We start from the raw sequence: 23,987 nt of genomic DNA, 5'->3' as shown, positions 1-23,987 counted from the left end.
CCCTCACACTCCCCTAACCATTCCACACCACCCAGACCATCACACTCCCCTAACCATTCCACACCACCCAGACCCTCACACTCCCCTAACCATTCCACACCACCCAGACCCTCACACTCCCCTGACCATTCCACACCACCCAGACCCTCACACTCCCCTAACCATTCCACACCACCCAGACCCTCACACTCTCGTCACCATTCCACACCACCCAGACCCTCACACTCCCCTAACCATTCCACACCACCCAGACCCTCACACTCTCGTCACCATTCCACACCACCCAGACCATCACACTCCCCTAACCATTCCACACCACCCAGACCCTCACACTCTCGTCACCATTCCACACCACCCAGACCCTCACACTCCCCTAACCATTCCACACCACCCAGACCCTCACACTCCCCTAACCATTCCACACCACCCAGACCCTCACACTCCCCTAACCATTCCACACCACCCAGACCATCACACTCCCCTAACCATTCCACACCACCCAGACCCTCACACTCCCCTAACCATTCCACACCACCCAGACCCTCACACTCCCCTAACCATTCCACAGCACCCAGACCATCACACTCCCCTAACCATTCCACACCACCCAGACCCTCACACTCCCCTAACCATTCCACACCACCCAGACCCTCACACTCCCCTAACCATTCCACACCACCCAGACCCTCACACTCCCCTAACGATTCCACACCACCCAGACCCTCACACTCCCCTGACCATTCCACACCACCCAGACCCTCACACTCCCCTGACCATTCCACACCACCCAGACCCTCACACTCCCCTGACCATTCCACACCACCCAGACCCTCACACTCCCCTAACCATTCTACACCACCCAGACCCTCACACTCCCCTGACAATTCCACACCACCCAGACCATCACACTCCCCTAACCATTCCACACCACCCTGACCCTCACACTCCCCTAACCATTCCACACCACCCAGACCCTCACACTCCCCTAACCATTCCACACCACCCTGACCCTCACACTCCCCTAACCATTCCACACCACCCAGACCCTCACACTCCCCTAACCATTCCACACCACCCAGACCATCACACTCCCCTAACCATTCCACACCACCCTGACCCTCACACTCCCCTAACCATTCCACACCCCCCAGACCATCACACTCCCCTAACCATTCCACACAACCCAGACCCTCACACTCCCCTAACCATTCCACACCCCCCAGACCATCACACTCCCCTAACCATTCCACACAACCCAGACCCTCACACTCCCCTGACCATTCCACACCCCCCAGACCATCACACTCCCCTAACCATTCCACACAACCCAGACCCTCACACTCCCCTGACCATTCCACACCCCCCAGACCATCACACTCCCCTGATCATTCCACACCACCCAGACCCTCACACTCCCCTGACCATTCCACACCACCCAGACCCTCACACTCCCCTAACCATTCCACACCACCCAGACCCTCACACTCCCCTGACCATTCCACACCACCCAGACCCTCACACTCCCCTGACCATTCCACACCACCCAGACCCCCACACTCCCCTAACCATTCCACTCCACCCAGACCCTCACACTCCCCTGACCATTCCACACCACCCAGACCCTCACACTCCCCTGACCATTCCACACCACCCTGACCCTCACACTCCCCTGACCATTCCACACCCCCCAGACCATCACACTCCCCTGACCATTCCACACAACCCAGACCCTCACACTCCCCTGACCATTCCACACCACCCAGACCCTCACACTCCCCTGACCATTCCACACCACCCAGACCCTCACACTCCCCTGACCATTCCACACCACCCAGACCCTCACACTCCCCTGACCATTCCACACCACCCAGACCCTCACACTCCCCTAACCATTCCACACCACCCTGACCCTCACACTCCCCTAACCATTCCACACCACCCAGACCCTCACACTCCCCTGACCATTCCACACCACCCAGACCCTCACACTCCCCTAACCATTCCACACCACCCAGACCCTCACACTCCCCTGACCATTCCACACCACCCAGACCCTCACACTCCCCTAACCATTCCACACCACCCAGACCCTCACACTCTCGTCACCATTCCACACCACCCTGACCCTCACACTCCCCTGACCATTCCACACCACCCAGACCCTCACACTCCCCTGACCATTCCACACCACCCAGACCATCACACTCCCCTAACCATTCCACACCACCCAGACCCTCACACTCCCCTAACCATTCCACACCACCCAGACCATCACACTCCCCTAACCATTCCACACCACCCAGACCCTCACACTCCCCTAACCATTCCACACCACCCAGACCCTCACACTCCCCTAACCATTCCACACCACCCAGACCATCACACTCCCCTAACCATTCCACACCACCCAGACCCTCACACTCCCCTAACCATTCCACACCACCCAGACCCTCACACTCCCCTAACCATTCCACACCACCCAGACCCTCACACTCCCCTAACCATTCCACACCACCCAGACCCTCACACTCCCCTGACCATTCCACACCACCCAGACCCTCACACTCCCCTGACCATTCCACACCACCCAGACCCTCACACTCCCCTGACCATTCCACACCACCCAGACCCTCACACTCCCCTGACCATTCCACACCACCCAGACCCTCACACTCCCCTGACCATTCCACACCACCCAGACCCTCACACTCCCCTGACCATTCCACACCACCCAGACCATCACACTCACCTAACCATTCCACACCACCCTGACCCTCACACTCCCCTAACCATTCCACACCACCCAGACCCTCACACTCCCCTAACCATTCCACACCACCCTGACCCTCACACTCCCCTAACCATTCCACACCACCCAGACCCTCACACTCCCCTAACCATTCCACACCACCCAGACCCTCACACTCCCCTAACCATTCCACACCACCCAGACCCTCACACTCCCCTAACCATTCCACACCACCCAGACCATCACACTCCCCTAACCATTCCACACCACCCTGACCCTCACACTCCCCTAACCATTCCACACCCCCCAGACCATCACACTCCCCTAACCATTCCACACAACCCAGACCCTCACAATCCCCTTACCATTCCACACCACCCTGACCCTCACACTCCCCTAACCATTCCACACCCCCCAGACCATCACACTCCCCTAACCATTCCACACAACCCAGACCCTCACACTCCCCTGACCATTCCACACCCCCCAGACCATCACACTCCCCTAACCATTCCACACAACCCAGACCCTCACACTCCCCTGACCATTCCACACCACCCAGACCCTCACACTCCCCTAACCATTCCACACCACCCAGACCCTCACACTCCCCTAACCATTCCACACCACCCAGACCCTCACACTCCCCTGACCATTCCACACCCCCCAGACCATCACACTCCCCTGACCATTCCACACCACCCAGACCCTCACACTCCCCTGACCATTCCACACCACCCAGACCCTCACACTCCCCTAACCATTCCACACCACCCAGACCCTCACACTCCCCTGACCATTCCACACCACCCAGACCCTCACACTCCCCTAACCATTCCACACCACCCAGACCCTCACACTCCCCTAACCATTCCACTCCACCCAGACCCTCACACTCCCCTGACCATTCCACACCACCCAGACCCTCACACTCCCCTGACCATTCCACACCACCCTGACCCTCACACTCCCCTAACCATTCCACACCCCCCAGACCATCACACTCCCCTGACCATTCCACACAACCCAGACCCTCACACTCCCCTGACCTTTCCACACCACCCAGACCCTCACACTCCCCTGACCATTCCACACCACCCAGACCCTCACACTCCCCTGACCATTCCACACCACCCAGACCCTCACACTCCCCTGACCATTCCACACCACCCAGACCCTCACACTCCCCTGACCATTCCACACCACCCAGACCCTCACACTCCCCTAACCATTCCACACCACCCAGACACTCACACTCCCCTAACCATTCCACACCACCCAGACCCTCACACTCCCCTGACCATTCCACACCACCCAGACCCTCACACTCCCCTGACCATTCCACACCACCCAGACCCTCACACTCCCCTAACCATTCCACACCACCCAGACACTCACACTCCCCTAACCATTCCACACCACCCAGACCCTCACACTCCCCTGACCATTCCACACCACCCAGACCCTCACACTCCCCTGACCATTCCACACCACCCAGACCCTCACACTCCCCTGACCATTCCACACCACCCAGACCCTCACACTCCCCTAACCATTCCACACCACCCAGACCCTCACACTCCCCTAGCCATTCCACACCACCCAGACCCTCACACTCCCCTGACCATTCCACACCACCCAGACCCTCACACTCCCCTGACCATTCCACACCACCCTGACCCTCACACTCCCCTGACCATTCCACACCACCCAGACCCTCACACTCCCCTGACTATTCCACACCACCCAGACCCTCACACTCCCCTGACCATTCCACACCACCCAGACCCTCACACTCCCCTGACCATTCCACACCACCCAGACCCTCTCACTCCCCTGACCATTCCACACCACCCAGACCCTCACACTCCCCTGACCATTCCACACCACCCAGACCCTCACACTCCCCTAACCATTCCACACCACCCAGACCCTCACACTCTCGTCACCATTCCACACCACCCAGACCCTCACACTCCCCTGACCATTCCACACCACCCAGACCCTCACACTCCCCTAAACATTCCACACCACCAAGACCGTCACACTCCCCTAACCATTCCACACCACCCAGACCCTCACACTCCCCTGACCATTCCACACCACCCAGACCATCACACTCCCCTAACCATTCCACACCACCCAGACCCTCACACTCCCCTAACCATTCCACACCACCCAGACCCTCACACTCCCCTAACCATTCCACACCACCCAGACCCTCACACTCCCCTAACCATTCCACACCACCCTGACCCTCACACTCCCCTAAACATTCCACACCACCCAGACCCTCACACTCCCCTGACCATTCCACACCACCCAGACCGTCACACTCCCCTAACCATTCCACACCACCCAGACCCTCACACTCCCCTGACCATTCCACACCACCCAGACCCTCACACTCTCGTCACCATTCCACACCACCCAGACCCTCACACTCCCCTGACCACTCCACACCACCCAGACCCTCACACTCCCCTGACCATTCCACACCACTCAGACCCTCACACTCCCCTGACCATTCCACACCACCCAGACCCTCACACTCCCCTGACCATTCCACACCACCCAGACCCTCACACTCCCCTGACCATTCCACACCACCCAGACCCTCACACTCCCCTGACCATTCCACACCACCCAGACCCTCACACTCCCCTAACCATTCCACACCACCCAGACCCTCACACTCTCGTCACCATTCCACACCACCCAGACCCTCACACTCCCCTGACCATTCCACACCACCCAGACCCTCACACTCCCCTAAACATTCCACACCACCCAGACCGTCACACTCCCCTAACCATTCCACACCACCCAGACCCTCACACTCCCCTGACCATTCCACACCACCCAGACCATCACACTCCCCTAACCATTCCACACCACCCAGACCCTCACACTCCCCTAACCATTCCACACCACCCAGACCCTCACACTCCCCTAACCATTCCACACCACCCAGACCCTCACACTCCCCTAACCATTCCACACCACCCTGACCCTCACACTCCCCTAAACATTCCACACCACCCAGACCCTCACACTCCCCTAACCATTCCACACCACCCAGACCATCACACTCCCCTAACCATTCCACACCACCCTGACCCTCACACTCCCCTAAACATTCCACACCACCCAGACCCTCACACTCCCCTGACCATTCCACACCACCCAGACCGTCACACTCCCCTAACCATTCCACACCACCCAGACCATCACACTCCCCTGACCATTCCACACCACCCAGACCCTCACACTCCCCTGACCATTCCACACCACCCAGACCCTCACACTCTCGTCACCATTCCACACAACCCAGACCCTCACACTCCCCTAACCATTCCACACCACCCAAACCCTCACACTCCCCTAACCATTCCACACCACCCAGACCATCACACTCCCCTGACCATTCCACACCACCCAGACCCTCACACTCCCCTGACCATTCCACACCACCCAGACCCTCACACTCTCGTCACCATTCCACACCACCCAGACCCTCACACTCCCCTAACCATTCCACTCCACCCAAACCCTCACACTCCCCTAACCATTCCACACCACCCAGACCCTCACACTCCCCTGACCACTCCACACCAACCAGACCCTCACACTCCCCTGACCATTCCACACCACCCAGACCCTCACACTCCCCTGACCATTCCACACCACCCAGACCCTCACACTCCCCTAACCATTCCACACCACCCAGACCCTCACACTCCCCTGACCATTCCACACCACCCAGACCCTCACACTCCCCTGACCATTCCACACCACCCAGACCCTCACACTCCCCTAACCATTCCACACCACCCTGACCCTCACACTCCCCTAACCATTCCACACCACCCTGACCCTCACACTCCCCTAACCATTCCACACCACCCAGACCCTCACACTCCCCTAACCATTCCACACCACCCAGACCCTCACACTCTCGTCACCATTCCACACCACCCAGACCCTCACACTCCCCTGACCATTCCACACCACCCAGACCCTCACACTCCCCTAACCATTCCACACCACCCAGACCCTCACACTCCCCTGACCATTCCATACCACCCAGACCCTCACACTCCCCTAACCATTCCACACCACCCAGACCCTCACACTCTCGTCACCATTCCACACCACCCAGACCCTCACACTCCCCTAACCATTCCACACCACCCAGACCCTCACACTCTCGTCACCATTCCACACCACCCAGACCATCACACTCCCCTAACCATTCCACACCACCCAGACCCTCACACTCTCGTCACCATTCCACACCACCCAGACCCTCACACTCCCCTAACCATTCCACACCACCCAGACCCTCACACTCCCCTAACCATTCCACACCACCCAGACCCTCACACTCCCCTAACCATTCCACACCACCCAGACCATCACACTCCCCTAACCATTCCACACCACCCAGACCCTCACACTCCCCTAACCATTCCACACCACCCAGACCCTCACACTCCCCTGACCATTCCACACCACCCAGACCCTCACACTCCCCTAACCATTCCACACCACCCAGACCCTCACACTCTCGTCACCATTCCACACCACCCAGACCCTCACACTCCCCTAACCATTCCACACCACCCAGACCCTCACACTCTCGTCACCATTCCACACCACCCAGACCATCACACTCCCCTAACCATTCCACACCACCCAGACCCTCACACTCTCGTCACCATTCCACACCACCCAGACCCTCACACTCCCCTAACCATTCCACACCACCCAGACCCTCACACTCCCCTAACCATTCCACACCACCCAGACCCTCACACTCCCCTAACCATTCCACACCACCCAGACCATCACACTCCCCTAACCATTCCACACCACCCAGACCCTCACACTCCCCTAACCATTCCACACCACCCAGACCCTCACACTCCCCTAACCATTCCACAGCACCCAGACCATCACACTCCCCTAACCATTCCACACCACCCAGACCCTCACACTCCCCTAACCATTCCACACCACCCAGACCCTCACACTCCCCTAACGATTCCACACCACCCAGACCCTCACACTCCCCTGACCATTCCACACCACCCAGACCCTCACACTCCCCTGACCATTCCACACCACCCAGACCCTCACACTCCCCTGACCATTCCACACCACCCAGACCCTCACACTCCCCTAACCATTCTACACCACCCAGACCCTCACACTCCCCTGACAATTCCACACCACCCAGACCATCACACTCCCCTAACCATTCCACACCACCCTGACCCTCACACTCCCCTAACCATTCCACACCACCCAGACCCTCACACTCCCCTAACCATTCCACACCACCCTGACCCTCACACTCCCCTAACCATTCCACACCACCCAGACCCTCACACTCCCCTAACCATTCCACACCACCCAGACCATCACACTCCCCTAACCATTCCACACCACCCTGACCCTCACACTCCCCTAACCATTCCACACCCCCCAGACCATCACACTCCCCTAACCATTCCACACAACCCAGACCCTCACACTCCCCTAACCATTCCACACCCCCCAGACCATCACACTCCCCTAACCATTCCACACAACCCAGACCCTCACACTCCCCTGACCATTCCACACCCCCCAGACCATCACACTCCCCTAACCATTCCACACAACCCAGACCCTCACACTCCCCTGACCATTCCACACCCCCCAGACCATCACACTCCCCTGATCATTCCACACCACCCAGACCCTCACACTCCCCTGACCATTCCACACCACCCAGACCCTCACACTCCCCTAACCATTCCACACCACCCAGACCCTCACACTCCCCTGACCATTCCACACCACCCAGACCCTCACACTCCCCTAACCATTCCACACCACCCAGACCCCCACACTCCCCTAACCATTCCACTCCACCCAGACCCTCACACTCCCCTGACCATTCCACACCACCCAGACCCTCACACTCCCCTGACCATTCCACACCACCCTGACCCTCACACTCCCCTAACCATTCCACACCACCCAGACCCTCACACTCCCCTGACCATTCCACACCACCCAGACCATCACACTCCCCTAACCATTCCACACCACCCAGACCCTCACACTCCCCTAACCATTCCACACCACCCAGACCCTCACACTCCCCTAACCATTCCACACCACCCAGACCCTCACACTCCCCTAACCATTCCACACCACCCTGACCCTCACACTCCCCTAAACATTCCACACCACCCAGACCCTCACACTCCCCTAACCATTCCACACCACCCAGACCATCACACTCCCCTAACCATTCCACACCACCCTGACCCTCACACTCCCCTAAACATTCCACACCACCCAGACCCTCACACTCCCCTGACCATTCCACACCACCCAGACCGTCACACTCCCCTAACCATTCCACACCACCCAGACCATCACACTCCCCTGACCATTCCACACCACCCAGACCCTCACACTCCCCTGACCATTCCACACCACCCAGACCCTCACACTCTCGTCACCATTCCACACAACCCAGACCCTCACACTCCCCTAACCATTCCACACCACCCAAACCCTCACACTCCCCTAACCATTCCACACCACCCAGACCATCACACTCCCCTGACCATTCCACACCACCCAGACCCTCACACTCCCCTGACCATTCCACACCACCCAGACCCTCACACTCTCGTCACCATTCCACACCACCCAGACCCTCACACTCCCCTAACCATTCCACTCCACCCAAACCCTCACACTCCCCTAACCATTCCACACCACCCAGACCCTCACACTCCCCTGACCACTCCACACCAACCAGACCCTCACACTCCCCTGACCATTCCACACCACCCAGACCCTCACACTCCCCTGACCATTCCACACCACCCAGACCCTCACACTCCCCTAACCATTCCACACCACCCAGACCCTCACACTCCCCTGACCATTCCACACCACCCAGACCCTCACACTCCCCTGACCATTCCACACCACCCAGACCCTCACACTCCCCTAACCATTCCACACCACCCTGACCCTCACACTCCCCTAACCATTCCACACCACCCTGACCCTCACACTCCCCTAACCATTCCACACCACCCAGACCCTCACACTCCCCTAACCATTCCACACCACCCAGACCCTCACACTCTCGTCACCATTCCACACCACCCAGACCCTCACACTCCCCTGACCATTCCACACCACCCAGACCCTCACACTCCCCTAACCATTCCACACCACCCAGACCCTCACACTCCCCTGACCATTCCATACCACCCAGACCCTCACACTCCCCTAACCATTCCACACCACCCAGACCCTCACACTCTCGTCACCATTCCACACCACCCAGACCCTCACACTCCCCTAACCATTCCACACCACCCAGACCCTCACACTCTCGTCACCATTCCACACCACCCAGACCATCACACTCCCCTAACCATTCCACACCACCCAGACCCTCACACTCTCGTCACCATTCCACACCACCCAGACCCTCACACTCCCCTAACCATTCCACACCACCCAGACCCTCACACTCCCCTAACCATTCCACACCACCCAGACCCTCACACTCCCCTAACCATTCCACACCACCCAGACCATCACACTCCCCTAACCATTCCACACCACCCAGACCCTCACACTCCCCTAACCATTCCACACCACCCAGACCCTCACACTCCCCTGACCATTCCACACCACCCAGACCCTCACACTCCCCTAACCATTCCACACCACCCAGACCCTCACACTCTCGTCACCATTCCACACCACCCAGACCCTCACACTCCCCTAACCATTCCACACCACCCAGACCCTCACACTCTCGTCACCATTCCACACCACCCAGACCATCACACTCCCCTAACCATTCCACACCACCCAGACCCTCACACTCTCGTCACCATTCCACACCACCCAGACCCTCACACTCCCCTAACCATTCCACACCACCCAGACCCTCACACTCCCCTAACCATTCCACACCACCCAGACCCTCACACTCCCCTAACCATTCCACACCACCCAGACCATCACACTCCCCTAACCATTCCACACCACCCAGACCCTCACACTCCCCTAACCATTCCACACCACCCAGACCCTCACACTCCCCTAACCATTCCACAGCACCCAGACCATCACACTCCCCTAACCATTCCACACCACCCAGACCCTCACACTCCCCTAACCATTCCACACCACCCAGACCCTCACACTCCCCTAACGATTCCACACCACCCAGACCCTCACACTCCCCTGACCATTCCACACCACCCAGACCCTCACACTCCCCTGACCATTCCACACCACCCAGACCCTCACACTCCCCTGACCATTCCACACCACCCAGACCCTCACACTCCCCTAACCATTCTACACCACCCAGACCCTCACACTCCCCTGACAATTCCACACCACCCAGACCATCACACTCCCCTAACCATTCCACACCACCCTGACCCTCACACTCCCCTAACCATTCCACACCACCCAGACCCTCACACTCCCCTAACCATTCCACACCACCCTGACCCTCACACTCCCCTAACCATTCCACACCACCCAGACCCTCACACTCCCCTAACCATTCCACACCACCCAGACCATCACACTCCCCTAACCATTCCACACCACCCTGACCCTCACACTCCCCTAACCATTCCACACCCCCCAGACCATCACACTCCCCTAACCATTCCACACAACCCAGACCCTCACACTCCCCTAACCATTCCACACCCCCCAGACCATCACACTCCCCTAACCATTCCACACAACCCAGACCCTCACACTCCCCTGACCATTCCACACCCCCCAGACCATCACACTCCCCTAACCATTCCACACAACCCAGACCCTCACACTCCCCTGACCATTCCACACCCCCCAGACCATCACACTCCCCTGATCATTCCACACCACCCAGACCCTCACACTCCCCTGACCATTCCACACCACCCAGACCCTCACACTCCCCTAACCATTCCACACCACCCAGACCCTCACACTCCCCTGACCATTCCACACCACCCAGACCCTCACACTCCCCTAACCATTCCACACCACCCAGACCCCCACACTCCCCTAACCATTCCACTCCACCCAGACCCTCACACTCCCCTGACCATTCCACACCACCCAGACCCTCACACTCCCCTGACCATTCCACACCACCCTGACCCTCACACTCCCCTAACCATTCCACACCCCCCAGACCATCACACTCCCCTGACCATTCCACACAACCCAGACCCTCACACTCCCCTGACCATTCCACACCACCCAGACCCTCACACTCCCCTGACCATTCCACACCACCCAGACCCTCACACTCCCCTGACCATTCCACACCACCCAGACCCTCACACTCCCCTGACCATTCCACACCACCCAGACCCTCACACTCCCCTAACCATTCCACACCACCCTGACCCTCACACTCCCCTAACCATTCCACACCACCCAGACCCTCACACTCCCCTGACCATTCCACACCACCCAGACCCTCACACTCCCCTAACCATTCCACACCACCCAGACCCTCACACTCCCCTGACCATTCCACACCACCCAGACCCTCACACTCCCCTAACCATTCCACACCACCCAGACCCTCACACTCTCGTCACCATTCCACACCACCCTGACCCTCACACTCCCCTGACCATTCCACACCACCCAGACCCTCACACTCCCCTGACCATTCCACACCACCCAGACCATCACACTCCCCTAACCATTCCACACCACCCAGACCCTCACACTCCCCTAACCATTCCACACCACCCAGACCATCACACTCCCCTAACCATTCCACACCACCCAGACCCTCACACTCCCCTAACCATTCCACACCACCCAGACCCTCACACTCCCCTAACCATTCCACACCACCCAGACCATCACACTCCCCTAACCATTCCACACCACCCAGACCTTCACACTCCCCTAACCATTCCACACCACCCAGACCCTCACACTCCCCTAACCATTCCACACCACCCAGACCCTCACACTCCCCTAACCATTCCACACCACCCAGACCCTCACACTCCCCTGACCATTCCACACCACCCAGACCCTCACACTCCCCTGACCATTCCACACCACCCAGACCCTCACACTCCCCTGACCATTCCACACCACCCAGACCCTCACACTCCCCTGACCATTCCACACCACCCAGACCCTCACACTCCCCTGACCATTCCACACCACCCAGACCCTCACACTCCCCTGACCATTCCACACCACCCAGACCATCACACTCACCTAACCATTCCACACCACCCTGACCCTCACACTCCCCTAACCATTCCACACCACCCAGACCCTCACACTCCCCTAACCATTCCACACCACCCTGACCCTCACACTCCCCTAACCATTCCACACCACCCAGACCCTCACACTCCCCTAACCATTCCACACCACCCAGACCCTCACACTCCCCTAACCATTCCACACCACCCAGACCCTCACACTCCCCTAACCATTCCACACCACCCAGACCATCACACTCCCCTAACCATTCCACACCACCCTGACCCTCACACTCCCCTAACCATTCCACACCCCCCAGACCATCACACTCCCCTAACCATTCCACACAACCCAGACCCTCACAATCCCCTTACCATTCCACACCACCCTGACCCTCACACTCCCCTAACCATTCCACACCCCCCAGACCATCACACTCCCCTAACCATTCCACACAACCCAGACCCTCACACTCCCCTGACCATTCCACACCCCCCAGACCATCACACTCCCCTAACCATTCCACACAACCCAGACCCTCACACTCCCCTGACCATTCCACACCACCCAGACCCTCACACTCCCCTAACCATTCCACACCACCCAGACCCTCACACTCCCCTAACCATTCCACACCACCCAGACCCTCACACTCCCCTGACCATTCCACACCCCCCAGACCATCACACTCCCCTGACCATTCCACACCACCCAGACCCTCACACTCCCCTGACCATTCCACACCACCCAGACCCTCACACTCCCCTAACCATTCCACACCACCCAGACCCTCACACTCCCCTGACCATTCCACACCACCCAGACCCTCACACTCCCCTAACCATTCCACACCACCCAGACCCTCACACTCCCCTAACCATTCCACTCCACCCAGACCCTCACACTCCCCTGACCATTCCACACCACCCAGACCCTCACACTCCCCTGACCATTCCACACCACCCTGACCCTCACACTCCCCTAACCATTCCACACCCCCCAGACCATCACACTCCCCTGACCATTCCACACAACCCAGACCCTCACACTCCCCTGACCTTTCCACACCACCCAGACCCTCACACTCCCCTGACCATTCCACACCACCCAGACCCTCACACTCCCCTGACCATTCCACACCACCCAGACCCTCACACTCCCCTGACCATTCCACACCACCCAGACCCTCACACTCCCCTAACCATTCCACACCACCCAGACCCTCACACTCCCCTAACCATTCCACACCACCCAGACACTCACACTCCCCTAACCATTCCACACCACCCAGACCCTCACACTCCCCTGACCATTCCACACCACCCAGACCCTCACACTCCCCTAACCATTCCACACCACCCAGACCCTCACACTCCCCTAGCCATTCCACACCACCCAGACCCTCACACTCCCCTGACCATTCCACACCACCCAGACCCTCACACTCCCCTGACCATTCCACACCACCCTGACCCTCACACTCCCCTGACCATTCCACACCACCCAGACCCTCACACTCCCCTGACCATTCCACACCACCCAGACCCTCACACTCCCCTGACCATTCCACACCACCCAGACCCTCACACTCCCCTGACCATTCCACACCACCCAGACCCTCACACTCCCCTGACCATTCCACACCACCCAGACCCTCACACTCCCCTAACCATTCCACACCACCCAGACCCTCACACTCCCCTAACCATTCCACACCACCCAGACCCTCACACTCTCGTCACCATTCCACACCACCCAGACCCTCACACTCCCCTGACCATTCCACACCACCCAGACCCTCACACTCCCCTAAACATTCCACACCACCCAGACCGTCACACTCCCCTAACCATTCCACACCACCCAGACCCTCACACTCCCCTGACCATTCCACACCACCCAGACCATCACACTCCCCTAACCATTCCACACCACCCAGACCCTCACACTCCCCTAACCATTCCACACCACCCAGACCCTCACACTCCCCTAACCATTCCACACCACCCAGACCCTCACACTCCCCTAACCATTCCACACCACCCTGACCCTCACACTCCCCTAAACATTCCACACCACCCAGACCCTCACACTCCCCTAACCATTCCACTCCACCCAGACCCTCACACTCCCCTAACCATTCCACTCCACCCAGACCCTCACACTCCTCTGACCATTCCACACCACCCAGACCATCACACTCTCGTCACCATTCCACACCACCCAGACCCTCACACTCCCCTGACCATTCCACACCACCCAGACCATCACACTCCCCTAACCATTCCACACCACCCTGACCCTCACACTCCCCTAAACATTCCACACCACCCAGACCCTCACACTCCCCTGACCATTCCACACCACCCAGACCGTCACACTCCCCTAACCATTCCACACCACCCAGACCATCACACTCCCCTGACCATTCCACACCACCCAGACCCTCACACTCCCCTGACCATTCCACACCACCCAGACCCTCACACTCTCGTCACCATTCCACACCACCCAAACCCTCACACTCCCCTAACCATTCCACACCACCCAGACCCTCACACTCCCCTGACCACTCCACACCACCCAGACCCTCACACTCCCCTGACCATTCCACACCACCCAGACCCTCACACTCCCCTGACCATTCCACACCACCCAGACCCTCACACTCCCCTAACCATTCCACACCACCCAGACCCTCACACTCTCGTCACCATTCCACACCACCCAGACCCTCACACTCCCCTGACCATTCCACACCACCCAGACCCTCACACTCCCCTAACCATTCCACACCACCCAGACCCTCACACTCCCCTGACCATTCCATACCACCCAGACCCTCACACTCCCCTAACCATTCCACACCACCCAGACCCTCACACTCTCGTCACCATTCCACACCACCCAGACCATCACACTCCCCTAACCATTCCACACCACCCAGACCCTCACACTCTCGTCACCATTCCACACCACCCAGACCCTCACACTCCCCTAACCATTCCACACCACCCAGACCCTCACACTCCCCTAACCATTCCACACCACCCAGACCCTCACACTCCCCTAACCATTCCACACCACCCAGACCCTCACACTCCCCTAACCATTCCACACCACCCAGACCATCACACTCCCCTAACCATTCCACACCACCCAGACCCTCACACTCCCCTAACCATTCCACACCACCCAGACCCTCACACTCCCCTGACCATTCCATACCACCCAGACCCTCACACTCCCCTAACCATTCCACACCACCCAGACCCTCACACTCTCGTCACCATTCCACACCACCCAGACCCTCACACTCCCCTAACCATTCCACACCACCCAGACCCTCACACTCTCGTCACCATTCCACACCACCCAGACCATCACACTCCCCTAACCATTCCACACCACCCAGACCCTCACACTCTCGTCACCATTCCACACCACCCAGACCCTCACACTCCCCTAACCATTCCACACCACCCAGACCCTCACACTCCCCTAACCATTCCACACCACCCAGACCCTCACACTCCCCTAACCATTCCACACCACCCAGACCCTCACACTCCCCGAACCATTCCACACCACCCAGACCCTCACACTCCCCTAACCATTCCACACCACCCAGACCATCACACTCCCCTAACCATTCCACACCACCCAGACCCTCACACTCCCCTAACCATTCCACACCACCCAGACCATCACACTCCCCTGACCATTCCACACCACCCAGACCCTCACACTCCCCGAACCATTCCACACCACCCAGACCCTCACACTCCCCTAACCATTCCACACCACCCAGACCATCACACTCCCCTAACCATTCCACACCACCCAGACCCTCACACTCCCCTAACCATTCCACACCACCCAGACCCTCACACTCCCCTAACCATTCCACACCACCCAGACCCTCACACTCCCCTGACCATTCCACACCACCCAGACCCTCACACTCCCCTGACCATTCCACACCACCCAGACCCTCACACTCCCCTGACCATTCCACACCACCCAGACCCTCACACTCCCCTGACCATTCCACACCACCCAGACCCTCACACTCCCCTGACCATTCCACACCACCCAGACCATCACACTCCCCTAACCATTCCACACCACCCTGACCCATCACACTCCCCTAACCATTCCACACAACCCAGACCCTCACACTCCCCTGACCATTCCACACCCCCCAGACCATCACACTCCCCTAACCATTCCACACCACCCAGACCCTCACACTCCCCTAACCATTCCACACCACCCTGACCCTCACACTCCCCTGACCATTCCACACCACCCAGACCCTCACACTCCCCGACCATTCCACACCACCCAGACCCTCACACTCCCCTAACCATTCCACACCACCCAGACCCTCACACTCCCCTAACCATTCCACACCACCCAGACCCTCACACTCCCCTGACCACTCCACACCACCCAGACCCTCACACTCCCCTAGCCATTCCACACCACCCAGACCCTCACACTCCCCTAACCATTCCACACCACCCTGACCCTCACACTCCCCTGACCATTCCACACCACCCTGACCCTCACACTCCCCTGACCATTCCACACCACCCAGACCCTCACACTCCCCTGACCATTCCACACCACCCTGACCCTCACACTCCCCTGACCATTCCACACCACCCAGACCCTCACACTCCCCTGACCATTCCACACCACCCAGACCCTCACACTCCCCTGACCATTCCACACCACCCAGACCCTCACACTCCCCTAACCATTCCACACCACCCAGACCCTCACACTCCCCTAACCATTCCACTCCACCCAGACCCTCACACTCCCCTGACCATTCCACACCACCCAGACCCTCACACTCCCCTGACCATTCCACACCACCCTGACCCTCACACTCCCCTAACCATTCCACACCCCCCAGACCATCACACTCCCCTGACCATTCCACACAACCCAGACCCTCACACTCCCCTGACCATTCCACACCACCCAGACCCTCACACTCCCCTGACCATTCCACACCACCCAGACCCTCACACTCCCCTGACCATTCCACACCACCCAGACCCTCACACTCCCCTGACCATTCCACACCACCCAGACCCTCACACTCCCCTGACCATTCCACACCACCCAGACCCTCACACTCCCCTGACCATTCCACACCACCCAGACCCTCACACTCCCCTAACCATTCCACACCACCCAGACCCTCACACTCCCCTAACCATTCCACACCACCCAGACCCTCACACTCCCCTAACCATTCCACACCACCCAGACCCTCACACTCCCCTGACCATTCCACACCACCCAGACCCTCACACTCCCCTGACCATTCCACACCACCCAGACCCTCACACTCCCCTGACCATTCCACACCACCCAGACCCTCACACTCCCCTAACCATTCCACACCACCCAGACCCTCACACTCCCCTGACCATTCCACACCACCCAGACCCTCACACTCCCCTGACCATTCCACACCACCCTGACCCTCACACTCCCCTGACCATTCCACACCACCCAGACCCTCACACTCCCCTGACCATTCCACACCACCCAGACCCTCACACTCCCCTAACCATTCCACACCACCCAGACCCTCACACTCCCCTAACCATTCCACACCACCCAGACCCTCACACTCCCCTGACCACTCCACAGTCAAAGTCACTGAGTTCAACTTATTCCCCATTACCACGTTTGGTCTGAACAACAATTGAAGCTCTTGACCATATCTGCATGCTTTTACACATTGTGTTGCTGCCACATGATTGGCTATTTAGATAATTGCATTAACGAGCATGTGTCGAATTGGCCACCGGTTGTCTTAGCCCTCTGACCGTGTTCCGTCGTGAGCCTGGGCAGAGTTTCTTCACTCAGATGGTATGTCCTACCTGAGACTCCATTGGACACATAGATGCCAAAGAGGACCCCAATGGCGTAGCCCATGCTGATGGACAGGTAGGTTCCTTTCTGGTTGTGGTAGGTGGTGACCTGCGCTACAGTGGCCGATCCCATTAGCTAGGGTGACAAAGAAGTTTACATTAAAACATAACAGTGCAGTGCGAGCCAATTGGCCCGTCATGTTGTGACAGACTTTTAACCTACTTGTAGGAGCTACCAGGAAGGCCACGAACGTACACTCGGTGGCCCCGTCATTAGGGTGCCATGGTAGGTAGTGATTAATACAGCTTAGGGTGTTCCGGAGTTCAGAGTTCTGTCTGTAAAGAGTTTTTCGAAGAGGTTGCAGGGAAGTTGATGAAGACAAAGCAGAGAATGTTGTCTACGTGGACTTTAGTAAGGCATTTCTCTGGACTCTCTGATGGTGGTGTCTGAAAAGAGGATGCTGTCCAAGTTGCATGCCATCTTGGACAATGACTCCCATTCACTCCATAATGTACTGGTTAGGCACAGGAGTACGTTCAGCCAGAGACTCATTCCACCGAGATGTAACACTGAGCGTCATAGGAAGTCATTCCTGCCTGTGACCATCAAACTTTACAACTCCTCCCTCGGAGTGTCAGACACCCTGAGCCAATAGGCTGGTCCTGGACTTATTTCCACCTGGCATGATTAACTTATTATTATTTAATTATTTATGGTTTTATATTGCTATATTTCTACACTATTCTTGGTTGGTGCAAATGTAACGAAACCCAATTTCCCTCGGGATCAATAAAGTCTCTCCGTCTGTCTGTCTGTCTGTCCGTCCGTCTGTCTGTCTGTCTGTCTGTCTGTCTGTCACAAGGTCCCACACAGGAGGTTCAGTGGCTCGACCAAGATGAGATGGTAAATTGACTTTCTGGGAGAAGCCAGAGAGTGGTAGATGGTTGCCTCTCTGACTTGAGGCCTGTGACCAGTGGAGTGCCGCAGGAATTGGTGCTGGTGTTTGTCATCTGTATCAGTGGTCCTGATGACAATCTGGTTGACTGGATCAGCAGACTTACAGATGATTGGGGGGGTAGTGGTAGTGAGGAAGGGTCTCATGGCTTGCATCATTATCTGGACCAGATGGAAAAATGGGCAGGGAGATGGCAGGTGGAATTTAATGCAGACAAGTGTGAGGTGTTGCACGTTAGCAGGACCAGCCAGAGTTTGTCTTACACGGTGAACATTAGGGGCGCCGAGGAGTGTGGTAGAACCAAGGGATCTGGGAATACAGATCTGTAATTCAATGAAAGTGGCGTCACAGGTAGACAGGGTCGTAAAGAAAGCTTTTGACACATTGGCCTTCATAAATCAAAGAATTGAGTACAGGAGATAGAATGTGATGTTGAAGTTGTATAAGATGTTGATGAATCCTAATTTGGAGTACTGGGCGCAGTTTTGTTCACCTACCTACAGGAAAGATGTAAATAAGGTTGAAAGAGCACAGAGAAAATTTACCAGGATGTTGCTGGGTCTGGAGGACCTGGGTTATAAGGGAAGATTGAAAAGGTTAGGACTGTGTTCCTTAGAGTGCATAAGACTGAGGGGAGCTTTGATAGTGGTATATAAAATTACGAGGGGTATTGATAGAGTAAACGCAAGCGAGCCTTTTCCAATGAGTTTGGGTGGGACTACAACCAGAGGCAATGGGTTAAGGGTGAAAGATGAAGCATTTAAGGGGAACATGAGGGGCAACTTCTTCACTCAGAAGGTGTGGAGTGTGGGACAAGCTGCCAGTGCAAGTGGTGCATGCAAGCTCGATTTCAATGTTTAAGGGAAGTGTGGATAGGGGTATGGTGGGCTATGGCCGCAGTGCCAGTCAATGAGAGTAGGAAATTTCAATGGTTCAGTACAGACTAGATGGGTCGAAGGGCCTGTTTCTATGCTGTACCTTTCTATGACTCTACTCCAAGATCAATCTAACACTTCCTTTCCATGTGGTCCTCCATTTTTCCATGTGCCTGTCGGACAATCTCTTAAATTTCCCTGATGTATCTGCCTCTACCATTACTCCTGGTAGCACATTCCGTGTGCCCACCACCTCTGACATTCCTCCTTACATACTGGTCATATTCTACACCTTCACAGTGACCCGGCCCAAGAATCCCCCCATAACAAGTGTCTATACCAAATTGTGAACCACAGATCTGTTTAGAATGTATTATTAATCTGACAGTAATAAATGGGTGATTAATCCTTAATTAATGTTTCAGAGATCTAAAATCCATTTCAATAGATACGGGTCCAATTTGACCCGGAACAGCCTCAATGAACAAAAATATACAAAAGTATAAAAAATTTTAATATTTTCATTTTTGAGCATTTTTGGGTCACTTCAGGAAAAGTCATCAAATTTCGGCTAAAAAATGGCATTTGAGGTGTTCTTACTGCTGTCAAATGTCAAAACGAGTCAAATTTGACCCGAACAGTATGTAAGGGTTAAATTTTTTGCCCCCTTGTATTAGACATTTCTGCCCTTGGAAAAGTCTCTGGCTGTCCACTCGACCTGTGCCTCATGTTACCTCTCACCACACCCCCCTTCACTCCAAAGGGAAAAGCCCTTGTCAAATGGTGTGAGAACAACAACCTGATTCTCAAGTTGGACAAGACGAAAGAGATGATTGTGGACTTCAGGAAGGTGCTGTTCAGCCACCGTCTACTGAACACCAATGGCGCTGTCGTGGAGAGAGTGAAGACAAAGTGCGCATAACAGGCAAGCTCCGCACTAGTCAGGAAGACACAGCAGTGTCTGAGGTGAGCAAGGGTCCCCACCCCTGCTGGTGGAGCCATCCAGAGTGTCCTGTCTGCCTGTGAGGGACGGAAGCCGCAAGGCATCGGAACACAGACTCTACAGAGGACGGTAAAATTTGCCGAGAGGATCACCGGGGTCTCCACTATTTGTGACATTTACTGGGAGCGCTGCAGTGAAGGGCCCGAAGCGTTGCTGAGGATCCCACTATCTCTCTGACCTACGACCCTCGGGAAGGACGTACAGGAGTATCAGGACTGGGTAACAGCTTCTTCCCTCAGGCTGTCCGACCATTGAATACCCTGCCACCATCGAGGTCCCGTCACCAGGACAACGAACTAGGACAGTAAAAGTTCACTATTTACTGTTAGCCTGTGCTGCACACTTTGATTTCCAGAACTATAACTACGTGTGGTAATTCTTTGGTTTATGTGCTGTGTGTGACACATGTTTTGTGAGTGCTCCCCGGTCCAGAGGAATGTTCTTTCATCTGGTTGTATATATTTACTGTCAGATGACAATAAACTTGATAAGAGAGTTTGATAGAGCTGCAACATTACCTCGAGGCTCTTCAACTCCTTCCACCCAACTAACGAGTTCTTAACCAGCCTATCGACTTGTGCTGCAATGTTGAGGGGTCTCTTGACGTGGACCCCAAGATCCATCTGTTCCTCCACAGTGCTAAGAACTTTGCTGTTAACCTTGTACTCTGCCTGCAGGGTTCGACCTTCCAAGCTGAGTCACGTCACAGTTTTCTGGCTTGACCTGCACCTGCCTCTTCTCAGCCCAGCTCAGCATCCCGTCACTGTAGTGCTGTAATCTTCTACACCGCCCACAACCCCACCAACCTGTGTGGCATCTGCAAGCTTACAAGCCCACCCTCCACTTCCTCGTCCAAGCCCTTTACAAAAATCCCAGAATACATCCCTTCTGGTCACTCTAACAATGGGGGCACACTTGCTTCACACCGGGTCTGGGGGGTGGGGGGGCAAACATGGCCAGAGGTGAAGCAAACAGTTTGGCACGTGATCCGCGACTGCCAGGGTCTCCAGCTGAGAAATGGGGACCAACAATGGTGTTACCGCCCTACTAGAAAATCGACTGTCCTTCCTACCACAGCTGGAGCACTGTGTGATTTCAGGTCTCCTCACTACAGGAAGGAGGTGACTGCACTGGAGAGGGTGCAGAGGAGGTTCCCCAGGACGTTGTGTTTCAGTCAAAGGGAGAGGTTGGCGAGCCCGGTTCTGTTCTTTGTGATATAACAGGTGCAGGAAGGAGGCCATTTATTAATTTAGCGGTACGGCACAGAATAGACCCTCCCAGCCCTCCGAGTCACGTTGCCCCAGCAACCCCCAACAAACCCGACTGACCCTAACCTAATCACGGGACAATTTACAATGACCTAGCCGGCTCGCCTTTGGACTGTGGGAGGAAACCGGAGCTCCCGGTGGAAACCACAGGGACGACGTACGGAGACTCCTTACAGAACGGCATCAGAATGGAACTGTGAACTCCAGAGCTCCCCGAGCTATGATCGTGCCAGGCTAGCCTCTACGCCACTTGGTGACCAAGCTGGACAGAATGCAAAAAACGATTCACGGGGGCATTACTGGGTCTGGAGGCTTTGAGCTCTAAGGACAGACTGGACAGGCTGGGAGCTTCACTCTGTGTCTCACCTCGGTGGTAAATGATGGGACAATGCAGAGGAAGCCCTACCCTCGACCGGTCCCGGCGAGTTTGGACCCCACACTTACGATCAATATGTACTCTCCGAGGAATTCAGCTAAGCACTGCCTCAGTAGCTTGTTCTTCAGTCGTATTCTCCTCTGGAAGGTCTTCAGCCTTCTCCTGGTCCAGGCCTTCTCCAGCAACCGTGGAGGCGAAGGTTGAACCTCTGTCGGCATGGCAACCTCCACCTTTGTCATGCCGGCAACCTGCGATGGAGTTGGTGATGGGGCCAGCCAATGTCAGGGTCAGGTCAAGTACAGGCAGCTCACCCTTCCTCCCTCCCCTTCCTGGGGGCCGCACCCACCTCTCGTCTCCCAGCTTCCTTTCCTGATCCCTCTGCAATGCTCCCCTCAACATCCATCTCCTCTTTCCCACCCCCCCCCCCCCGTCCCGTGGAAACCCCTGCCACTCCCTTTCTCTGTGCCCCGTCTCTTTCCTTTCAAACTTGGAGTGTAGCCCACCCCAGAGGCAATTTCTACCCGTCACTCCCTCTCAACGCCATATCTTCCCTTGGTGGGGCATTTCATGACA

General features: G+C 56.7%; 1 protein-coding gene across 5 annotated transcripts in view; it reads right to left on the bottom strand.

Annotated features, from left to right (window-relative positions):
- Positions 1–23,987, bottom strand: part of LOC140735807 (aquaporin-10-like) — a 136,270-nt gene that overhangs the window by 109,512 nt on the left and 2,771 nt on the right. For all 5 annotated transcript variants that reach the window (XM_073061297.1, XM_073061298.1, XM_073061294.1 and 2 more), the window contains exons 2-3: positions 23,483–23,662; positions 18,946–19,072 (exon numbers count right to left, since the gene is read on the bottom strand). In XM_073061297.1, coding sequence (XP_072917398.1) covers positions 18,946–19,072; positions 23,483–23,653 — 298 coding nt within the window. In that variant the 5' untranslated portion in view covers positions 23,654–23,662. The remainder of the gene's footprint in view (positions 1–18,945; positions 19,073–23,482; positions 23,663–23,987) is intronic.

The sequence above is a fragment of the Hemitrygon akajei genome, chromosome 11 (assembly GCF_048418815.1).
Source record: "Hemitrygon akajei chromosome 11, sHemAka1.3, whole genome shotgun sequence".
Taxonomy (NCBI): domain Eukaryota; kingdom Metazoa; phylum Chordata; class Chondrichthyes; order Myliobatiformes; family Dasyatidae; genus Hemitrygon; species Hemitrygon akajei.
Note: the sequence above shows the minus strand (reverse complement) of the source record. Positions and strands in the feature narration are given on the sequence as shown.